At 36.9% G+C, this 19,311-nt stretch overlaps 1 protein-coding gene across 4 annotated transcripts in view; it reads right to left on the bottom strand.

Annotated features, from left to right (window-relative positions):
- The window catches only part of chd2 (chromodomain helicase DNA binding protein 2), a 261,689-nt gene that overhangs the window by 50,402 nt on the left and 191,976 nt on the right, over positions 1-19,311 (bottom strand). For all 4 annotated transcript variants that reach the window (XR_007933712.1, XM_051920212.1, XM_028822994.2 and 1 more), the window contains 6 exons: positions 12,534-12,626; positions 11,891-12,061; positions 10,783-10,955; positions 10,658-10,699; positions 10,097-10,236; positions 642-780 (listed from right to left, as the gene is read on the bottom strand). Coding sequence is in view for 3 of the 4 variants with exons in the window: in XM_051920212.1 (XP_051776172.1) it covers positions 642-780; positions 10,097-10,236; positions 10,658-10,699; positions 10,783-10,955; positions 11,891-12,061; positions 12,534-12,626 (758 nt within the window). In the remaining variant the exon portion in view is untranslated. The remainder of the gene's footprint in view (positions 1-641; positions 781-10,096; positions 10,237-10,657; positions 10,700-10,782; positions 10,956-11,890; positions 12,062-12,533; positions 12,627-19,311) is intronic.

The following is a 19,311-nucleotide window of genomic DNA, read 5'->3' as shown; positions in this document are numbered from 1 at the left end:
TTGGTGGATTATATATATAGAAAAGCAGCCAGAACCTCAAAGAACAATGAAAAGTCTACGTGGTGCAGAGGTGCATTTGGACTGTACCAGAGATAAAAGCGAATGAGGCGCTGTTTGGAAAATGAACAGTCAACGTGACTCACAGGTGCATGTAGACTGTGCAAAGACGAAAACGACTCAGGTGACAAGTTGGGGGTGGGCACATGAGCAGGCAGTGCATACTGAACTAGCATGACGGAGGGGGCGGAATGGGTGTCCTTCCCCTCTCCTCCCGTTCCGCCCTCCGCGCCCGAGCGGGAGGAGAAGGCACGACGGCAGTCCTCCAGTTTTCAGTCACGGACAATTGTATGTTGGTCCGTACTGTGCATTGTTACAATGTTACTTTTCTTGGTGGTTTATTAAAATACGAATTTTTCAAATGTTAATTTTTTCCCTGTGCTTAAAAATCATTAAAAAAGTTGCCTGATTATGCAGCTGGCTAGTTAGTTTTATTTCATAAATTAAGAAAATACAACTAAAATTGCAAACTGCCAGTAAAAGTCATTCATGATACAACAATTTTGCTAGTAGTGTCTTATTTAGGTTACCTATTGATAAACTAAAGAAAAATAAAAGTGTGAAGTGTAATTTTTTAAGCTTACTTTTTTCTTTCTTCTGAATCTGCAGGTATAGCTTTATGCAGGGATGCAAATTCCTCCTCATGTTGAATGATGGACTTGGCATTCACCTGAACACCAGAAATCTTGATTGTTATACCTCTTCGTTTTCCTGGTCCTTTAGCTGTAAAAACATGTACTACTTTCAGTATTACTGACAGCACGTAAATATTTATGATACAGGTTGACCCTTGCGATTCACAGGTTAACGATTTGCAGATCCACAAATACAAATGCTTCACAATCTAACAAGCTGAATTCAGATCTTGTGCTCCGATGTTGTCTGTATAGAGTTACATGTTCTCTCCATGTCTGTGTGGATTGTTCTCAGGGTACTCCAGTTTCTCTTCCACATCTAAAGAGAAATGTAGGTTAGGCTAACTAATAATTCCACATTGGCCCCAATACAAGTGAGAGAGTGCGGGTGTGGGTTCACACATGCATTAGTGGTCCCTGCAATAGACTGGGACCCTGTCCAGGATCGTTTCCTGCCTTGTGTCCAGTTCTACCAGAAACAGGAATCAGGACTTGCAACCCTGCCTTGTACTATGTGGGTCTGAGAATTACTTATTTTTGTAGGAGGGCTACATAGAACTGCTGCTTCCCTGCTGCTACCATGAAACCAGAAAAGAAAGAAAAGAATGACATCATTCAGGTAACCAGGAAAATCTTGCAAGAAAAACCCTGTAATTTTTCCAGCAGCATATGTAAAATATATTGTAATTCAGCATTGATTTGTACAGCATCAAAAGAGAGCAAAATTGTTTTGTAGCATCTTTTGTGCATTCAGCACCACCAAAGGATGACTGTTGTTTTTTATCCTGACAATTTCTATACAATACATGTACAGCTACAAACTAAGCATGCTCTTTAATAAAGCATTAAAAAGACTTAACAATTTTAACTTTAAAAGGTACAAACTGCTGCAAAAAAAATGAAGAACAAAATAAAAATCTGCTTTATATGAATATACTATAAATGGTATATACCACACTCAACTCGAGTTTCCCTCTCATTGCAATGACCAGACTCCAAACGTAATACCTACTATGTAAACTGGAATGGCTAGTGGTAAGTCCTCGTCTGAACATAAATGTGGACTGTCCATAACTGAAGGCCAAGTAAGGAGACAACTGAGGAAGCTACACACAGGAAAAGCTGTGGAACCAGATGGAAGCAGTCCTCAAGTTCCTAAGGCCTACGCTGTCCATCCTGTTCAGTCTGTCCCTAAGGCTTCAGAAACTGCCACTGCTATGGAAAACATCCTCCAATGTTCCTGTACCAAAGAAGGCAGTCGCCTCTTTACCTAATGTCTTGCAGACCAGTGGCACTTTATATCTCATATCATGAACACCTTTGAGAGACTGGTCCTGGACAATACGAATCCTCTTGTGGTAGACCACCTGGACCCACTGCAGTTTGCCTATCAGACAAAGATTGGAGTGGAGGATGCAATTATCTATCTACTCCACAGGGCTTATTCTCACCTGAAGAAAGCTGGAAGCACTGTGAGGATTATGTTTTTTGACTTCTCCAGTGCCTTCAATACCACCCAGCCATCCCTGCTAAGGGGTAAACTCAAGAAATATTCAGGTGGAGAAGCCTATGGTGTTCTGGGTAAACAGTTTGTGAGACTCAAGGACTATGTTTATGATACTGATATCAGCAACACTGGAACACCACAAGGAACAGTCCTGTTTCATTTTCTCTTTACTCAGACTATAAATATAACACCAGGTCATGTCAGTTGCTTCTTTGTGCAGTTTCGTGTTGCAAAGAAAACTGCCTGCATCTTAACATCAACAAAACCAAGGAACTGATCACTGACTTCGGCCACACCAAAGAGTCTCTATGTCCAGTCACTCTTCAAGGACTGGATGTAAAGGCGGTCCATTCCTACAAGTACTTGGGGATCCACATTAATGACAGGTTGGACTGGACTCAAAAACAGAGGAATTATATAAGAAGGGGCAGACAGGCTCTTTTCTTTATTAGACTGTGTTCCTTCAATGTTGGAAGTGACATCTTTCACATCTTCTATAACTCTGTGATGGCTAGTGTGATTTTCTAGGCTGTGGTGTGCTGGTCTGGTAACATCACTTCAAAAGAGGTGCACCAAATCAATAAGCTAATTAAAAGTGCAAGCTCAATTATAGGTTTCACTCTAGACCCCCTGGAGAAAGTAGCAAAGGAGAGAATTTTAAAAAGAAACAAAACTGAGTACTATTATGAACAATGCTGCACATCCTCTCACTGACACACTAACACTGAGAACTTTCAGCCAAGGAATTATTCAGAATTGTGCCCATAAATGGTACCACCAACAGCAATACATCTGCATAATACCTCACTGTGACTGTGACAGCCAAGTCAGAACTTTTCTTTATTTTTTATTTTCTTGCTTTATAGTTATCCGGCGTGTGTTCAGACCAAAGTTTATTTATTTATTTATGTATGTACGTACCTATTTATGCATTTATTTATTTAAAGAGCTTCTGTAAAAATCCAAATTTCCCCTTGGGGACAAATAACATTTGTTGTTTGATTGTTTGTTCTATCTATTTTAAAATTACATATCTTAAAACTCAGAAGAAATTCTCTGCAAGGAATAGAGAAGCTGTGAAAAAAATGAAGAACACGTGTCAACAGTACAGTAAGTTACTGGAACAGCATTTGAAGTTTTACCTTGCATGTGGAACAGAAACGTTAAAGTAACTAGCTATATAATAAACAACTAGTGCAAAATGTAGCACAGTACCAACTGATAGATGTACTTAACTTGTATTAATATTTGCAATGCCACTTGGTAACAACTCTCTGCCTTACCTGCAGCCCTCTCAGCCTGCCAACAAGGAGAAAGTAGCGTCTCCTAAACAGGCAAGAGGCAGCACATGATCCAAGCCAGTGTTTTTTAAACTGTGTTCCACAGAACCCTAGGTTATAGGAGTTCCATGATCCATCAGTCATGATGCTTTGTTTCAGTAGTAGCTGGTGATCAACAAAAAGCATGAATTTGATGCAACACTGAGTACATCTCTTGCGGCATTGTTCTGAGCTCATTCAAACCAGAAAGCAGAAAGTTCCACTACATGTCATGATAGTTACTAAACGTCTATGTTGTCTGATGCATGCAGTGTTGCACTAATCACCATACATGTAGTTAAACTCATTAATTAAACTGAAAGTATTAATATTACTATGATTCTTTTATTTTATTACCATTATGAGTAAATAACTCAACTTACATTTTTATTATTACATGCAGATGTTTGTTTTTTTGTTAAGTCACATTTTTTAAAAGACTTTGTGATGATCTAAGAGCAGAAATAATTATATTCCTATCAAACAAAAACTGTGACCTTGTGCGATTCTTAAAAAATACAGATAAAGTTATATTACCCTGCGGACATATTTCAGCAATTGAAAAAGTATAACTTATCACTTCAGGTAATACACAGAACAATATTTCACAGTTATAATAAAATAGAAGGCCTATCCCAAATAAGAAAATTAAACTTTGGATTTAAAGAACTGAAAAAGCTCGGTTTGATAACTTCTGAATTTAACTATCCAAATGAATGAGGCAGGAATGAGAAATGAAGATTATAATTTTACCAACTAAAACGTATCATGATCAATCATTTACTAAATGTCACAGTTATATTTGAAGATTATTTTACTAAATGTCAGAACTCAGGAGGAGGTTTTTTGTGTGTTCAGGGTCAAGTCAACCTTAAAGAACATGTAAACAATGGTTAATCTACAAATGAAAAAGACAGTGTATGTTAACTGATCTAACCTTATACAGGCAGTCACCGGGTTACATATGAGATAGGGACTGTAGGTTTGTTTTTAAGTTGAATTTGTATGTAAGTTGGAACAGGTACATTATTTTAATAAATGCAGTTTGGATAGATGTTTGTCTCAACATATTATTTATTTTTACCTTTCTGTGCATGCACAGTAAATGCTTAAACATTTTCAAATACAGTTCAGCCTTAAACAATGTTGGTGGAACTTCATGGACTTGATGAAGAGGATGGGACTGGTCTCTTAAAGTAGGCATCAAGGTAGGTTTGCATGGAGCTTTTCTTTTTCTCATCATAAATAGCCTTGCCATTCCTGCTTTGGTGAGATGAAATGCATCAGCTAACTCTTCTGTAGAAAACGTTTTTGTTGGAGTCACTAGGTTCTGGTTTTCTTTGCTGAATGCTATCATCTGCTGTTCTAGTTCCATAAGGTCTTCATTGGTTAGTTCTTTGCTATGTACGTAACAGTACAAGCAGGGTTGCTATTGAGAATGAATGGGGGCAGCGAGGGGCGGTTCACCACCCGCCCACCACACAGTCACCTTCACTTGCATACAGTATGCTGCCTGCAGTGTCCGCCCACCGAGAACTAACAGGGTGCGGCCAAAGGCGGGTAGTGAATCGCCCACCACTGCCCCCATTCAACAGGCAGCCACCAGAGGCACACTGAAATGCTGCCCCCCGCCACCCCATTCACCCTCAATGGCCTCTGTTCAGCCGCAAGCGGGTCACCACTTGCAGTATCACCAGCCGCCCACCGAGAACGAACGGGGCAGCCGTTCGAGGGACACTACAAGGCTGTGTGGTGTGCGGGCAGTGAAACGCCACCCTCCACCCCATCAAGCCTCCGTTCTGCACACGAGCGGTACCGTGTTTCCCCGAAAATAAGACAGAGTCTAATATTAATTTTTGCTCCAAAAGATGCACTAAGGCTTATTTTCAGGGGATATCTTATATTTATTCATGTACAACAATATTCTTCTGGAATATCGTCGTAACTCTCCACATTCAAATCCTGAATTCCAGTCTGAATTTCTTGCTACCCCAGCCGCTTTTAGGATCCTACAGGAGCAATGTGTGTGCTTCGATGTTTGATGGAAGGTTCGAAAAGCTAAATTTAACAAACATTATACAAAATTCTGATCATCTGTATCATACCATAGTGGCCAAGACATAAAAGGTTTTATTATTACTTACATATATACTGTATATGCATTTATTTATAAATATCTTTATTAAAATGTTTTTCATATAACCACTTCCCTTTTTAAACATTTTCATAAGGGTTCTTCATATCACAATTTTTTGTACATGGCTCCACAATCCTAAAATGTTTAAGAAAAGATTCTTAATATACTATAGTTGGAAACTGACATATTAACAAAATATGCATTAAAATTATAAATCAAAATTTTCACTGACATCAAGATAAACCATCCAACATTTTTTTACTTTGTTATTTTATCCTTTGAATGAAGCCACACCTTATCCAGGGAGTTACATAGAGGGAGGGCTCAAGCCTCCACTTTCCCACTTAAGCCAGATCGAACAGTTGGACTACTGAATGTCTTTTTAGTTTTAAGAGGTGGAGGTAATATCTTTCAAGTTTTCAGGGCAAATGTACAGGAGAAGTCATGATGTCTGTAGACTATCCATATAAAACTCTTTGCTATATATTGTTATTATGGCTGTCTTTTGCAGTGCACATTTAAAGAAGTGCTTTTAAATATAATGCAATGCTTCTTTTTTATTTTGCTAGAGTTCTTTTCTATATGAATACCCATTTTGTTGTTTAATTACCCATGCCTATCTTTAGCTATAAATTTACATTATATATTTCAAATAAAGACAGTGCAATAACTTAAAGAACAAGCCAAAAATATTTCCAATCAGATTTTTAGAATTCACCAGCAGGTGTATTCAAAGTCTGGATGAAGTCAAAGTTGCCAAATGAATGGCCATGAATTATTAAACATAAAGGTTCATACAAAGTACTGTTTTTAGAAAACAATGTGTTTATTGATTTATTGTCCTCAATAAAAGTTTAAAAAAAGAAGATTTTTATGTTATTTAATCAAAATATATTTATTAAAATTATTTCTATTGAACTGGTCTGTGGTATAGCGGGTCCACAGCTCCCAATCAAAAGGCCATTTTTAAATAAATAATCACTGTGCTCGTGGCTTAGCGGGGAGGGTGTGGTGGCTGTAGCGGGTTTCAGGGCGATCTGCGGTGTGGGCGTTTCTCACCTAAGTGCACAGGTGAGAGACTGCCCACATCCGTGATTGTTCCTGGGGCTAATGTGTTACAGCTGCTATGTTCTCTCTGCATAAATAGAAGCGTGAGCCGGCTAGGAGAACAAGAAAGAGAAAAAAGAGAAGGAGGAGAAAAGAGAAGGAAATGGAGGTTGCAGAAGGAAGCAGGAAGGGAGCGAGTGAGAGTAAGCCGTTGAAGGAAAGCGAGACAGAGCAGGCTCGCTGCAGCTGAGCAGGCAGCCTGGGTGTTTGGCCAACACCCGGGTAAGTAGTAGAGGTGGTCACTCCGTAGAGTTTAATATGAAGGACGGGAGTGACCGGGAGATGAGTGACTCTCCGCTTAAGGCCGCGGAAGGCAGTGGGATTCGGAACTTGGGACGTGGTGTCCCCAACGTGTGGAATCCCAAGTCACTGTCAGGGGGAGCCGACTGGAGCCAAGGATCGGAAAGGCAACTGACAGTAGTAGAGTCAGGCACAGAGAAGGTCAGCGGCGGAGAGAGTGTCTCGCCTGTTGCAGGGCCCTCATGGGAGAAGCAGGTGAGACGCTAATGGAAAAGAAGCACCGGGCTTGTCATTTGTGTAACTGTTTTAAAAGACAGCTTCCTGCACAACGTTTTAACCTCATTTTAAAGGATTGTTTTTTTTGTATTGTTTTTAACCTCCACTTTGCACTTACTTTTAATGGATTATTTATTTGTTGGAACTTTGAAAAGCACTGCACTATTTATTTGAACACTTTGTTGTTGTTTTGATTTATTTTAATAAAAGCACTTTGCACTTTTTACATCATCCCCTTACTCTAATGTTGTTGCCTCACTGTCTAGCTCATTGGTGACATTACCGACGGTGTTGGGTTCAAGGGCTCCCTTACAGTGGATGGGAGCATGGAGCCGAACCCGCATCGTCACATGGTCATTCTAAACCAAACAGGAATAACACTGTTTTATAAGTTTTACAATGCTTTTATTACATTCCACATAATATTTTTACATGACTGGAACATAAAAACTAATCTTCACATTATTTGTTACACTTTTATCTGCCTGTACAGATGCTTCCTAAAATTTTACTGTATGCTTTTCTATCAATATTAACTTGGAGGACTTGGATACCTTTATTATTAGACTGTGCTAGATGTATGAACTGTGCCCAGTGGAGGGTGGATGACCAGCTGACCTAGGTCATTCTGACTTTCATGATTCAGAAATTGATTACCATCAGATCTAACTATTTGATTTGCTTGTTTCTGTCTTCTAAAAGTGGCCCTCCAAAGGTTTATTTTTCTCCTATGGCCTATCGTAGGAATTTTTTGTTTTCCTCTCCTCCATGTCAGCTGGTCAACTAATTACATCCAGTAATCAAAAAATTTGGATGTAAGCGTCAGTAGGCTTTGCACCTTAGGAACCAAGTTACCCAAACTATTCTATAATATTTTAGTAATTAGTTACTGCTCTAATGCTGATTTTTCTGATCACAAATAGGTAATTACAATAGCAATTGACAAGAATAATTCATAATTAATTGCAGAATTACGGTATTTGAAGGTTGCTCTAGAGTGTCTCTTTCTCTTGGACAATTTGGCTCAAAAACTAATCAGCATATCATCATCTCATGCTTAAATTTTGAGTTTAGTATTTTTCTGTCCAGCCTTTTCAGCTCTAGACCATCCTCAAGAAACTGTGACACACAGACAAAAACCCATCATCAAGATATCAGCATTTTTGGTATCAGGGGACACTAAAACATTGAGATCAATCAAAAATTGTAGATCAAAATTTGTGACGACTCTAAAGCTTTTGTTCCTCCTCCATAGATGACAGGTTATGGTTGGGCGCAAAACAAACAAAAAAAATCTCTATATCTTAAATCAACCAAAACCACTCTGGACTGTTTTATTTGATTTTGTATCTTTTAATTAATTTTAATAACATCAAACTGTTTGTACTCAATGGGTTGCCATGTACTGTACATATGCCTAGGTAAAATGTAGATATATATTGTATGTATTGATTTTTATATATATTAGTTAGATCTGGCTATTCTATTGTCAGCCTTAATGTACAAATATTATAATTAGAAAACATTTTTCTTTTAAGAGTGAAGATTTGCTTTGCACTTTAATGGTTAAATTTTGCTTAATAATACCTGGTGATTTTGTATTTAGTATACTTACATGTATTACAAATTATCATAGTATTAATTAATGATAATAATCCAAGTAAATGTGGTATATCTTTTTGTTGATTAATCTATGTAAAGTACCTTGAGATGCATGTAAATGTATTACAAGGTGCAATATAAATAAAGTTATTATTATATAATAGATTAAACTGAAACACAGAAACTGTCAAGCCTAAACCTAAACAAATCATATTACGTTTTGCAAGCCAAGTAGAGCCACAGGACTTCAAGACAATCTAAGGAGGAAGAACATGACAGCTTCTTGCAGAGGACAAATAAATACCATAAAACTAATAAAGTTTGTTTCTGAATATGTTAAATCTAAAATGTTTTACGCTTTCATGGACAAGAAATTTTGTGTTTTGAAATTTGTTTCTTTTTAATATAATGTTGGTTGTGAATTTGTGCAGATTTTGACTTTTATGCTTGTTTTATTATGTTTTATTTTATATGCATGTCTCTTTGTTTTTCTCAGCTTCATTTTTGGCCACCACCATCTTATTCATCACTGGCCATGATATCAAGCTTTATCCAGTGTACGACAAATGGTGCATTGCCATCTGCTTCTAATGCTTATAACATTCTGAGCAGAAAATGTAGCACTGGATAAGGCTCACATTCAATAGCATTAATAAAGGCCCTAATTACATTTTAATTGCTGGATATGGTACATGAATTGTAAGAAAAATATACTTCTTTTTAATATTATTTTACAAAATATTAAAGGAGAAAAATATCTCCTTAAATTAAGTAGAAAATAACATTAGTTTCCAAGTTTAGATGTAGTGGTATTCTGATAGTATACTACATTTCTAAAAAACAATTTATACATATTCTTAAATGCGAAGGCACTCAGGATAACCTAATACAGTACTAGAAATAAAGCAATGATCTTAGAAACCTCAGAGATCAATTAAGTGTAAATGGGGAAAAGTAAAAGAAACAACGAGAGCAAGATGGCTAATATTTATATTCCCTTATCATGATAAGTCTGGGTATTGTGGAGATGACGACAATTCATGCACTTTCTCCTCTTTGCCATGTATTTACCATGCGCAAAATTTTTTGTCACAAATCCATCCATTATTAATCTCATTTAAAGTAGCTCAGAGTTGGTGAGGACCAGAACTAGCAAGAAATATATTTTATTTAATTCTCACATGGAAAGGTACTCATTTTTTTTCTTCCCAATTACCTTCACTTGGGTTTTCTTTTAAATGTTCCTCATGTTCTAACACAGCTGCTGCACAAGTGTTATGAATCAACTCTCCCAAACGTTTCAGATCTGCCACTGATTTATCAACCAGCTCTGCATCTCGAGCAATTGCTTCCAACCTGCAAGGCATTCCAAATTACAGTAAATTACATAAGAATCACAGATTGTGAATTTAAGGAATGCAGTTAAAAATGTCAGAGCAGTGTCTTAATTCTAAGGCACTACACTACAGTTCAGAAGCTGTTATATGTTCTTTCTTTAATTGTGACCAATATCATTTTGGCCTTATACATTTACTTAAAAACTTCATTGATAATGGTTTTAAAATAACATCAATTTTTTTTATCCTACTGTTCTTATAATTTTTTTTGAAAGATACTTAGAAAACTTCCAATACAGTCCCAATAAAAGTCAGGCAGTAACTAACATACACACAGTAAGAACTGCATTATATTTCTTAGTGCAATGTTCAATTAACTCTTAACACTTAAAACAGTACAATTTCCCATCTTAGAAAATACTGATTTTCTTATTACTTACCGCTCAAGTGGAGCACCAAACTTTTTGTAAGCTTTGATAAATCTGTAAGCATAAACATAATTCAGAACCCAACCTTACGTTTAACAAAACGTGCAAAGATGATTGATTAAAAAACAGTCCCATACCTTCGGATCTCGGTGTCTGTAAAACCCTCTACATTGTCCTTCCGTGCACGGGGCCTTCCTCTGCGTTTAGGCCTCTTGTCATCATCAGTGTCATCTGTTTCACTCTCTGAACCTGAAGACCTTTGGGCTTTTAGCTTTGAACCAACATCTGAGTCACTGTCGTTTGCTTGGGTCTGAAAAACAAAATTAGTATAACTTAATATGCAGAGATGTTCACAGCATTTTAAAAGTATTAGGCTGGATAGGTAGTGCTTAACAGATGATGTTCTGAACAGGATTAATCAAGCACAACTGCTCTTCTATTATTTTCTTTCTATCACATTCTTTCCATACTGCTATTTGTGCTTATATGTGTTAAACATCAAATAACTGGCAGAAAGAATTTCACAACTGTAACAAAATGATTAAACCTATTTCATTGAATTCCTTTACTCTCTTGGAAATACTCCTTCAGCTTGTGTTTTTGCCACAATATTATATTTACAGAGAACCTAGCCTGCAGCAATCAATGTTAGTCAAGTCATACAAGTTATTTCTTGTCATTCTTATTCATTAAACAAGTACATATAATTAGACTAAACATCTTTTTTTTCTACTAATGTAACAGTAAAGTATGCTAGTCTGTTACTGGGTTATAAAGTATCCAATTCATTTACAGTTGAATTAACTGCTAATATATAGGATATAGTTTAGAAAATAATATACTCTTCAAGATTTTTGATAATATCAGGCTTGTGACCACTGCTTAGAGTAGAAAACTTGAAACTTTAGTCAAATATTCTAACCAAGTTCTGGAAGGTCTTGCCCATCTTTGTTACACAAATGATGTTGGAATAATTTGAGCTGGGAAAACTGTAAGTAAACAGTATGATACATCTGTACATGTTACAGATAATATTTATAAATTGCTCTATAATTCTGAATAATTCTGAGATTTATACAGAAGTCCCCACAGGCAGTTTTCTGGTATGTGCTATATTTATAACATTATTCTTGGCGATGTTTTACAACTGCATCTTTAATTGCTCAGGATAATACCCTTTAATTTCCCTGGATTTTATAGCAGAGTTAAACTGGTTATAGTTCATTTATGTCACAGGAGGATCACCTTTTTAGTGGAACTTCTGCTTCTTGGCAACATGTAGATATCTTCCATTTCTTTCTGCTTTTCTTCTTCCTCTACCTTTTTCCTCTGGTCTTCTGGTATTATGTCATCCCAGTCCTTTGCAGTCCTCTCCTCCAGTTCACTGCTCTCTTCCATGGTAGAGAAATTTGCAACCTTAAAATACATTCAAATTATATTATGAAAATACTTTCATTTTCTGAAATATATGATATAGGTTACTTACAGTCTGTAGTAGGAATAGCCTAATGTGTACAAACACTGTTAAGAATGTATGATCAATATCCACAGAGCACCACTTTAAAGAAATACATTAAAATATCTATTCACCCATTGTCATAGCTTGCCAATTAAACCCTGGTTCTTGATTAGCCAGGCACTACTAAAGGGATGATGCTGCCCGTCAGGGACCACTGAGAATGGAAGTTCATTCCAATGGTTTTGACATACCTAAACATATTAAAGTGTAATCAACCATTCAAAACAAATCAGTGACATCTTATTACTACAGTTGTACTGAACAAGAAATATAAAAGCTTATTGTGACTGTTTTAATCTCTAATTATTTTTAACCATATGCAAAAAAATAATATAATAGGGTCCCTCCAAAAAAAGAAAAATTACATACCTTAAACTGAGACAACAGCTCATCAGTGGCACTAACTGACTGTTCACTCTCTCTCGTTTCTGCCAGACGTAGTATTTCATCAATATCCATTTCCTGCAAGCCAATTGAATTAGAAAATCTGATATATCAGATAAAGTATATAAAGACTTTTGAATTAGAACAATATTCCGAGTTATAGTTAGGAAGCTGTACATTCTCCATATAACAATTAAAGGTTTTGATGATTTGATTTAACCACCAAGGGTTTTCAAAACGTTTTGAGACTGTACATAAAACGGGTATTATAGGTGTGTAAATCTTGTAAAGCATAAAGGTCTTATTAAGGCGTGAAAGATTACTAACTCCAGCACTGACAGTAGGACACATGAGAGCTATAGTTAAAAGTGATATTAGGAAAGCTAAAATGAAGGTGGAGAGAAATACGGCAGAAAAGGTGAAACATGACAGAGATTCTTTCATATTTTAGTAGTAAAAAAAACATCAAGAAGGAGGAGAAGTATATGAGGAACCATAAGAGCATGCTAAAATATACAGGCAGTGAACAGTGAATGCTCTGAATTTGCATTTTCCTGAGGTCTACACATGTAAAGAACAATAACTTCCTAACAGTAACAGGCACTGACAAGGAGGTACTTTGTGATCTGGAAACTGCAGAGGAAGAAGTGTTGAATACATTCACCAGGACTAGATATCATTCCCCCAAGAGTACTTAAAGAGATTAGTGAATACGTATATAAACCCTTCATACATTGGTTTTTTTTTGTTTTTAAGTTTTTCTTTAAGTTAGTGGTACTTAAAAGTGCTTCAGACTGAGGATGAATTTACTAAAGTCAAAGACACAGTGGTCCACCTAGGGTCTACAGTCACTTGTTAGTGTAATGAGTCATTACAATTACCACATTTATTTGACTAAAGGTATTTATGTGATAAACACTAAAACTGTAATTCATTGTTGTGGTTTGCATTTCAAAGCCCTGGATCATGATCACAATCAAGATCCATATTAACATCCTCGGCCATAAAAACAGTATAACAGCAGATAACCTCATCGCAGTGATGCAACAGAAGTGGTGCAAGTCACTGGCCAAAAGGAATTAAAGGATTACAGTGGCCACTCTTAAAAGAGAGACAGATGTAGTGACCAATAAAGGTTTGGCTAGGTGCAGAAGTTGTGAACCAGCGAAACAGAGGAGGCTATAACAACAGGCAGACGAATGTGCGGACTTCCTAGGACCCCGCTCCACGGCATCGTCTCCAGTCGAGAGCGAAAATGGGAGCGAGGGTGCAAGTGATGAAGGTCACGATGGATTGCCGATTTCAGAAGATCACTCGAAACTAGTATAGAAAAGGCCTTGCAGCACGTGCTCTCATCTACTCCTTGCAAGCCCGAAGCATCGGCTGTAACAGGGGCTGCAAGTCCAGCCGCGGAGCGAAAGCTGAAACGATGTGTCCGAACTGAAGGAAATGATCACAACATTGGCCATGGCCACGGCTGTAAGTGAACTTAAGAAAGACATTCAGAGAAATATGAAGAAAGAAAGAAGTGACTTGCTTAAGACAAACGTGAAACTGCGACAGGAGCTACGTCAGGATAACAAAGACCTGGAAATGCGTCAATTTAATCGTTTTGATGCGACCTTTAAAGGTATAGTGAGGAAATTAGAGGAACACATTGAAGAAAATAGATCTAAACTGAAAAAACTTGCCGATCAGCTGGATGACGTTAAGCATGTATTCACGGCTCAAATTGAAATAGCGGAACAATTGGCATCTAACGCCAATGAAAAAGCTACAGCTGTGAATTCTGAAGGCAAAAAACTCGGAGACAGACTTGCGGCCCTGGAAGATGGGTGCAGAAGGAATAATATTAGAATCGAAGGTCTACCTGAGAAAGGGGAAAGTACAAACCCAGTGAAATTTGCAGTAGAATTACTCTCTAAAATAATTGAAGATGACTTTAAATCACATACCGAGATAGCAGCAGCTTATTGCATACGTGGATCAAATACCTTTAAACCTAGGTCTTTTATTGTTCACTTTGAGCAATTACAATGTAAGCTTGATGTGATGGCACTTCTCAGACACAAGCAAGAGATTATATTTGAAAATAATGTCATTCGTATTTTCCCTGACTTCTCACCTTCAACAGCTGCTAAACGTGCAGACTTCTACAACATTAAACAGCTGTTACGGAAAGCCGATATCAAATACAGCATCTTGTATCCCGCCAAACTGAAAGTGGATGTTCAAGGCCAATACTACGCATTTTCCAGCAAGGAGGAAGCTAAAAAGGAATTAAGGAAGCTGATCCCGACACTCTTTTGAAAGACAATAATGAGCCGTATCCTGTCATGGCATTGTAAGGAGATATCACCTGCTGTCTGATCCACTTGTAAAAATACTGGCATTATAATTATACATCCGATTCTCTACTTGGACGCTTTGTGTTTATGTTTTAATTACAGTTATAGACGTGTGTGTGTGGAAGTAATTAAAGTAGAAATTTTTTTTTCTACCCTAAAGGAGACTGTTTAACATCATACCCTTGGTTTATTGTTATTGCTATTATTGCATTAGGATTTACTATGCTTATCCTAGACCACTTTTTAACACCATTCCCAGGGTTCATTATTTTATTATCTTAATATTGTTAAGATTGCCAAAGATTATATTTTAAGCTTAAAGTCTGTTAATGATTATATTTTTTGACAGATAGTATTTAGACTTTAGCTGCAATAGATATCTCTACTTTTCAATTCTCAAACGGCGCTTTGGGCTTATTTTGTTTTGGACGTGCTCTGTCTCTCGGTATGTCAGAGGACCGGGACATTGTGAAGTGGGGTCTAGCCTCACGTGGGGAGGCAAAATGGGGGGTGGGGTGGGGGAGAGAAAGAGAGCAGGCTCTATCTAATCTATCCTTTTAATCCTTATAATTATAACTATCAACGCAACAATAGACTGTATGGCAATAACTTGTGAGGAAATTGGAAATTAAGATTAAAACTGCCTCACTACCAGTTAAGACTATAAAATGACATCAAAAATTCAGAATCAACGTCTCCATGATGGGACAGTTAACTTTGTGAGCTGGAATGTTAAAGGCCTGAATCATGAATTAAAGAAAAAGAAAGTATGCTCTCACCTAACAGGCTTAAACGCTAAAATAGTATTTTTACAGGAGACCCACTTACTCAGCAAGGATCAGTTCCGGCTGCAAAAAGACTGGACTGGCCAACTGTTCCATTCTAGCTTTACAAAGAAAACTAGAGGTGTGGGAATTCTCATACATAGAACAGTCTCATTTGTAGCATCAGATGTAGTATCGGATCCTGAAGGGAGATATGTGATGGTCATGGGCAACTTATTTAACTGTAAAATGATTTTGATAAATGTTTATGCACCCAATGTCGATGATAAGGAATTCATGCAAAACCTATTTGCATCCATTCCCAATGTGAACACTCATAAAATTATAATGGCTGGGGACTTTAATTGTGTTTTAAATCCACTCTTAGATAGGACTCCTGTCACAGGGGGGATGACATCTAACACTGCAAAGGCAATTACACAGTTTGTAACTGACCACAACTTATCAGACCCCAGGAGGTTTCTGAACCCAAACTCAACAACATATTCGTTTTACTCAGCAGTGCATCATAGCTACTCAAGAATTGATTATTTCTTTATAGAAAATAATTTCTTGCTTACGATTAAATCTTGCAAATATGACACAATTGTTATCTCCAACCATGCACCTTTGGTCTTGGAGCTAAAATCATTATGCCCCTCACACTCACCTCGCAGATGGCGTCTTAACCCACTTCTATTAGCAGACAAGAACTGTACAGAATTTATATCCAAACAAATCAGTTTATTCCTAGAGACAAACACACCCTCAGAGGTTTCTGCAGGAACACTCTGGGAAACTCTAAAGGCCTTCTTAAGAGGACAGATTATTTCATATCTTTCCCACAGAAATAAATTAGAAACCAAGAAAGTGTCAGAGCTAAGAAGCGAAATTACTAGAATAGATGAAGAACAAGTCAGGCATCCAAGTGAGGCTCTTCATAGGAAAAGGCAGGCTCTGCATACAGAACTCAACATCTTGACATCTAAAGAACTTGAACAACTTATTTATAAATCAAGACATCATTACTATGAACACGGAGAGAAAGCTAATAAGCTTTTAGCTCAACAAATCCACAAGCAAGAAGTTCGCAATGCAATCCCAGTAATCACCAACACGAATGGAGATGAAATCGTTGACCATAAAAATATAATGCACAAATTTAAAGACTACTATAAAACCTTATATTCTACCAAGTTTAAAGAAGACAACAAACAATCTAATGCATTTCTGGATACATTACAGATACCACAAATAGATACTTTTAGTGCTGAGGAACTGGAAAAACCTCTGACGCTATCAGAATATAGTAATATAAATACTATAAAAATAATAATATAAAGTCACTTCAAGGCAGGAAATCAGCAGGCCCTGATGGCTACCCTGTAGAATTTTATAAGAAATTCTCCACTTAGCTAGCTCCCCTCTTTTTGGCAACAATTACAGAAGCTAGAGACAATCAAATTCTACCTCAAACCTTTCGTCAAGCATTAATCACCATCTTTCCTAAACAAAATAAGGACTTGTTACAATGTGCATCATACAGACCAATTTCACTTCTGAATAATGATGTTAAGATACTCTCAAAAATTATTGCTAGAAGGATGGAGAAAGTGCTGCCTTCGGTAATATCACAGGATCAAATTGGATTTATTAAAGGTCGACACTTATCTTCCAATCTTCGACGCCTGTTTAATGTAATATATTCACCAGCAAAGTCAAACACTCCAGAGATATTATTATCATTGGATGCTGAAAAGGCATTTGATATGATTGAATGGAACTACCTTTTCACTATATTAGAGAAATTTTGGTTTGGCCCGAATATTTGTGCATGTATCAAACTACTGTATACCAATCCAGAAGCTTCAGTTTGTATTAACAACATTTGTTCAGACTACTTTAAAGTAAAACGTGGCACCAGACAAGGATGCCCCTAGCCACCACTGCTGTTTGCAATCGCCATTGAACCAGAATTAATTTGAATATAAGTATACTCTTTCCAGTGAATTCTCAAGCATATAATATTAGATTGAACACCCTAACTTCTACCATAGCAGATCAGTTTAAATACCTAGGGGTAAATATCACAAGCAAACATAAAGGTCTTTATCAACAAAATTTTGCCACCTGTATGGAAAAAATTAAGCAAGACTTGCATAGATGGTCAACCCTTCATCTCACTCTAGCTGGAAGAATTAACGTTGTTAAGATGAATATCCTTCCTAAGCTTCTTTTTTTATTTCAAAACATTCCAATATACATCAATAAATCATTTTTTAAGCAATTAGATTCAACCATAACCTCGTTTATTTGGAACTCAAAACATTCACGTATCCGAAGACCGACCCTACAAAGACCTCAGACAGAAGTTGTCATGGCTCTACCTAATTTTCAGTTTTATTACTGGGCAGCAAACATACAAGCTATAAAAACCTGGACACAAACAGATGAACATACACAGGCTTGGTCCGCAATAGAAGTAAAATCCTGCAGTACTTCTTCATATTCCCTGCTCTGCGCCCCAATAAATGCAAGTTATCACAAATATACTAATAACCCAATTGTGCTTCATTCACTCAGAACATGGAACCAATTTAGAAATCATTTTAAGATGGAGAATATTTTATCTGTGGCATCTCTGCAAGAGAACCACCTCTTTGAACCCTCGCAAACATATCTAGTTTTTAATATCTGGAAAAGATTTGGGATTAAATTGCTCAGAGATCTTTATATAGACAATATCTTTGCATCCTTTGAACAATTACATTCCAAATTTAACCTTCCAGCTACATATTTCTTTCACTATCTTCAAATTAGAAACTTTGTTAAACAGAACCTGGCCGATTTTCCTCATCTCGCACCCTCCACCATGCTGGAAAAAATACTGCTCAATTTCGAGGACTTGGACACTATTTCTGCAATATATAAAATTTTATTACAGTCCCTTCCTTTCAAAGATCCAAGAGGACAATGGGGAAAAAGATCTCTTAATTAATATATCAGAAAAGGAGTGGAAGGTAGCAATGCAGAGAATTCACTCGAGCTCCATATGCGCAAAGCATACAATTAATCAACTCAAAATTATATATCGAGCTGATCTGTCTCGCTTAAAACTGTCCAAAATATTTCCAGGGCAAGCTCCAACCTGCGAACGCTGCAACCAAGCTCCTGCCTCACTGGGTCACATGTTTTGGGCCTGCACCAAATTAACATAATTTTGGACCAAAATTTTTAAGTGCCTTTCAGACAGCCTTGGTGTCACAATCCCTCCTAACCCATTAATAGCTGTGTTTGGTGTTCTTCCAGATGGATTTGAAATAGAGAAGGACAAGCAAACTGTGATTGCATTCACTACACTTTTGGCACGCAGACTTATTTTGTTAAATTGGAAGAATCCTAACTCTCCTCTTATAAGTCAGTGGGAAACCGATGTTTTATATTATTTGAAATTGGAAAATATCAAATTCTCAGTTAGAGGATCTGTACAGAACTTTTTCAAAACCTGGCAGGATCTAATCAATAATATTTTAGAATACGAAGAAATAATTATCTCTGCATTTCTTTTTCTTCTCCATTTATCTTTATTGCCCTATTAAACTCAACAATTTAGGTATGTTTACAAGCTTTAAGTATTACTCCTCTGGCCAT

The sequence above is a fragment of the Erpetoichthys calabaricus genome, chromosome 17 (genome assembly GCF_900747795.2).
Source record: "Erpetoichthys calabaricus chromosome 17, fErpCal1.3, whole genome shotgun sequence".
Lineage (NCBI taxonomy): Eukaryota > Metazoa > Chordata > Cladistia > Polypteriformes > Polypteridae > Erpetoichthys > Erpetoichthys calabaricus.
This window is presented reverse-complemented; position numbering and strand designations above follow the sequence as displayed.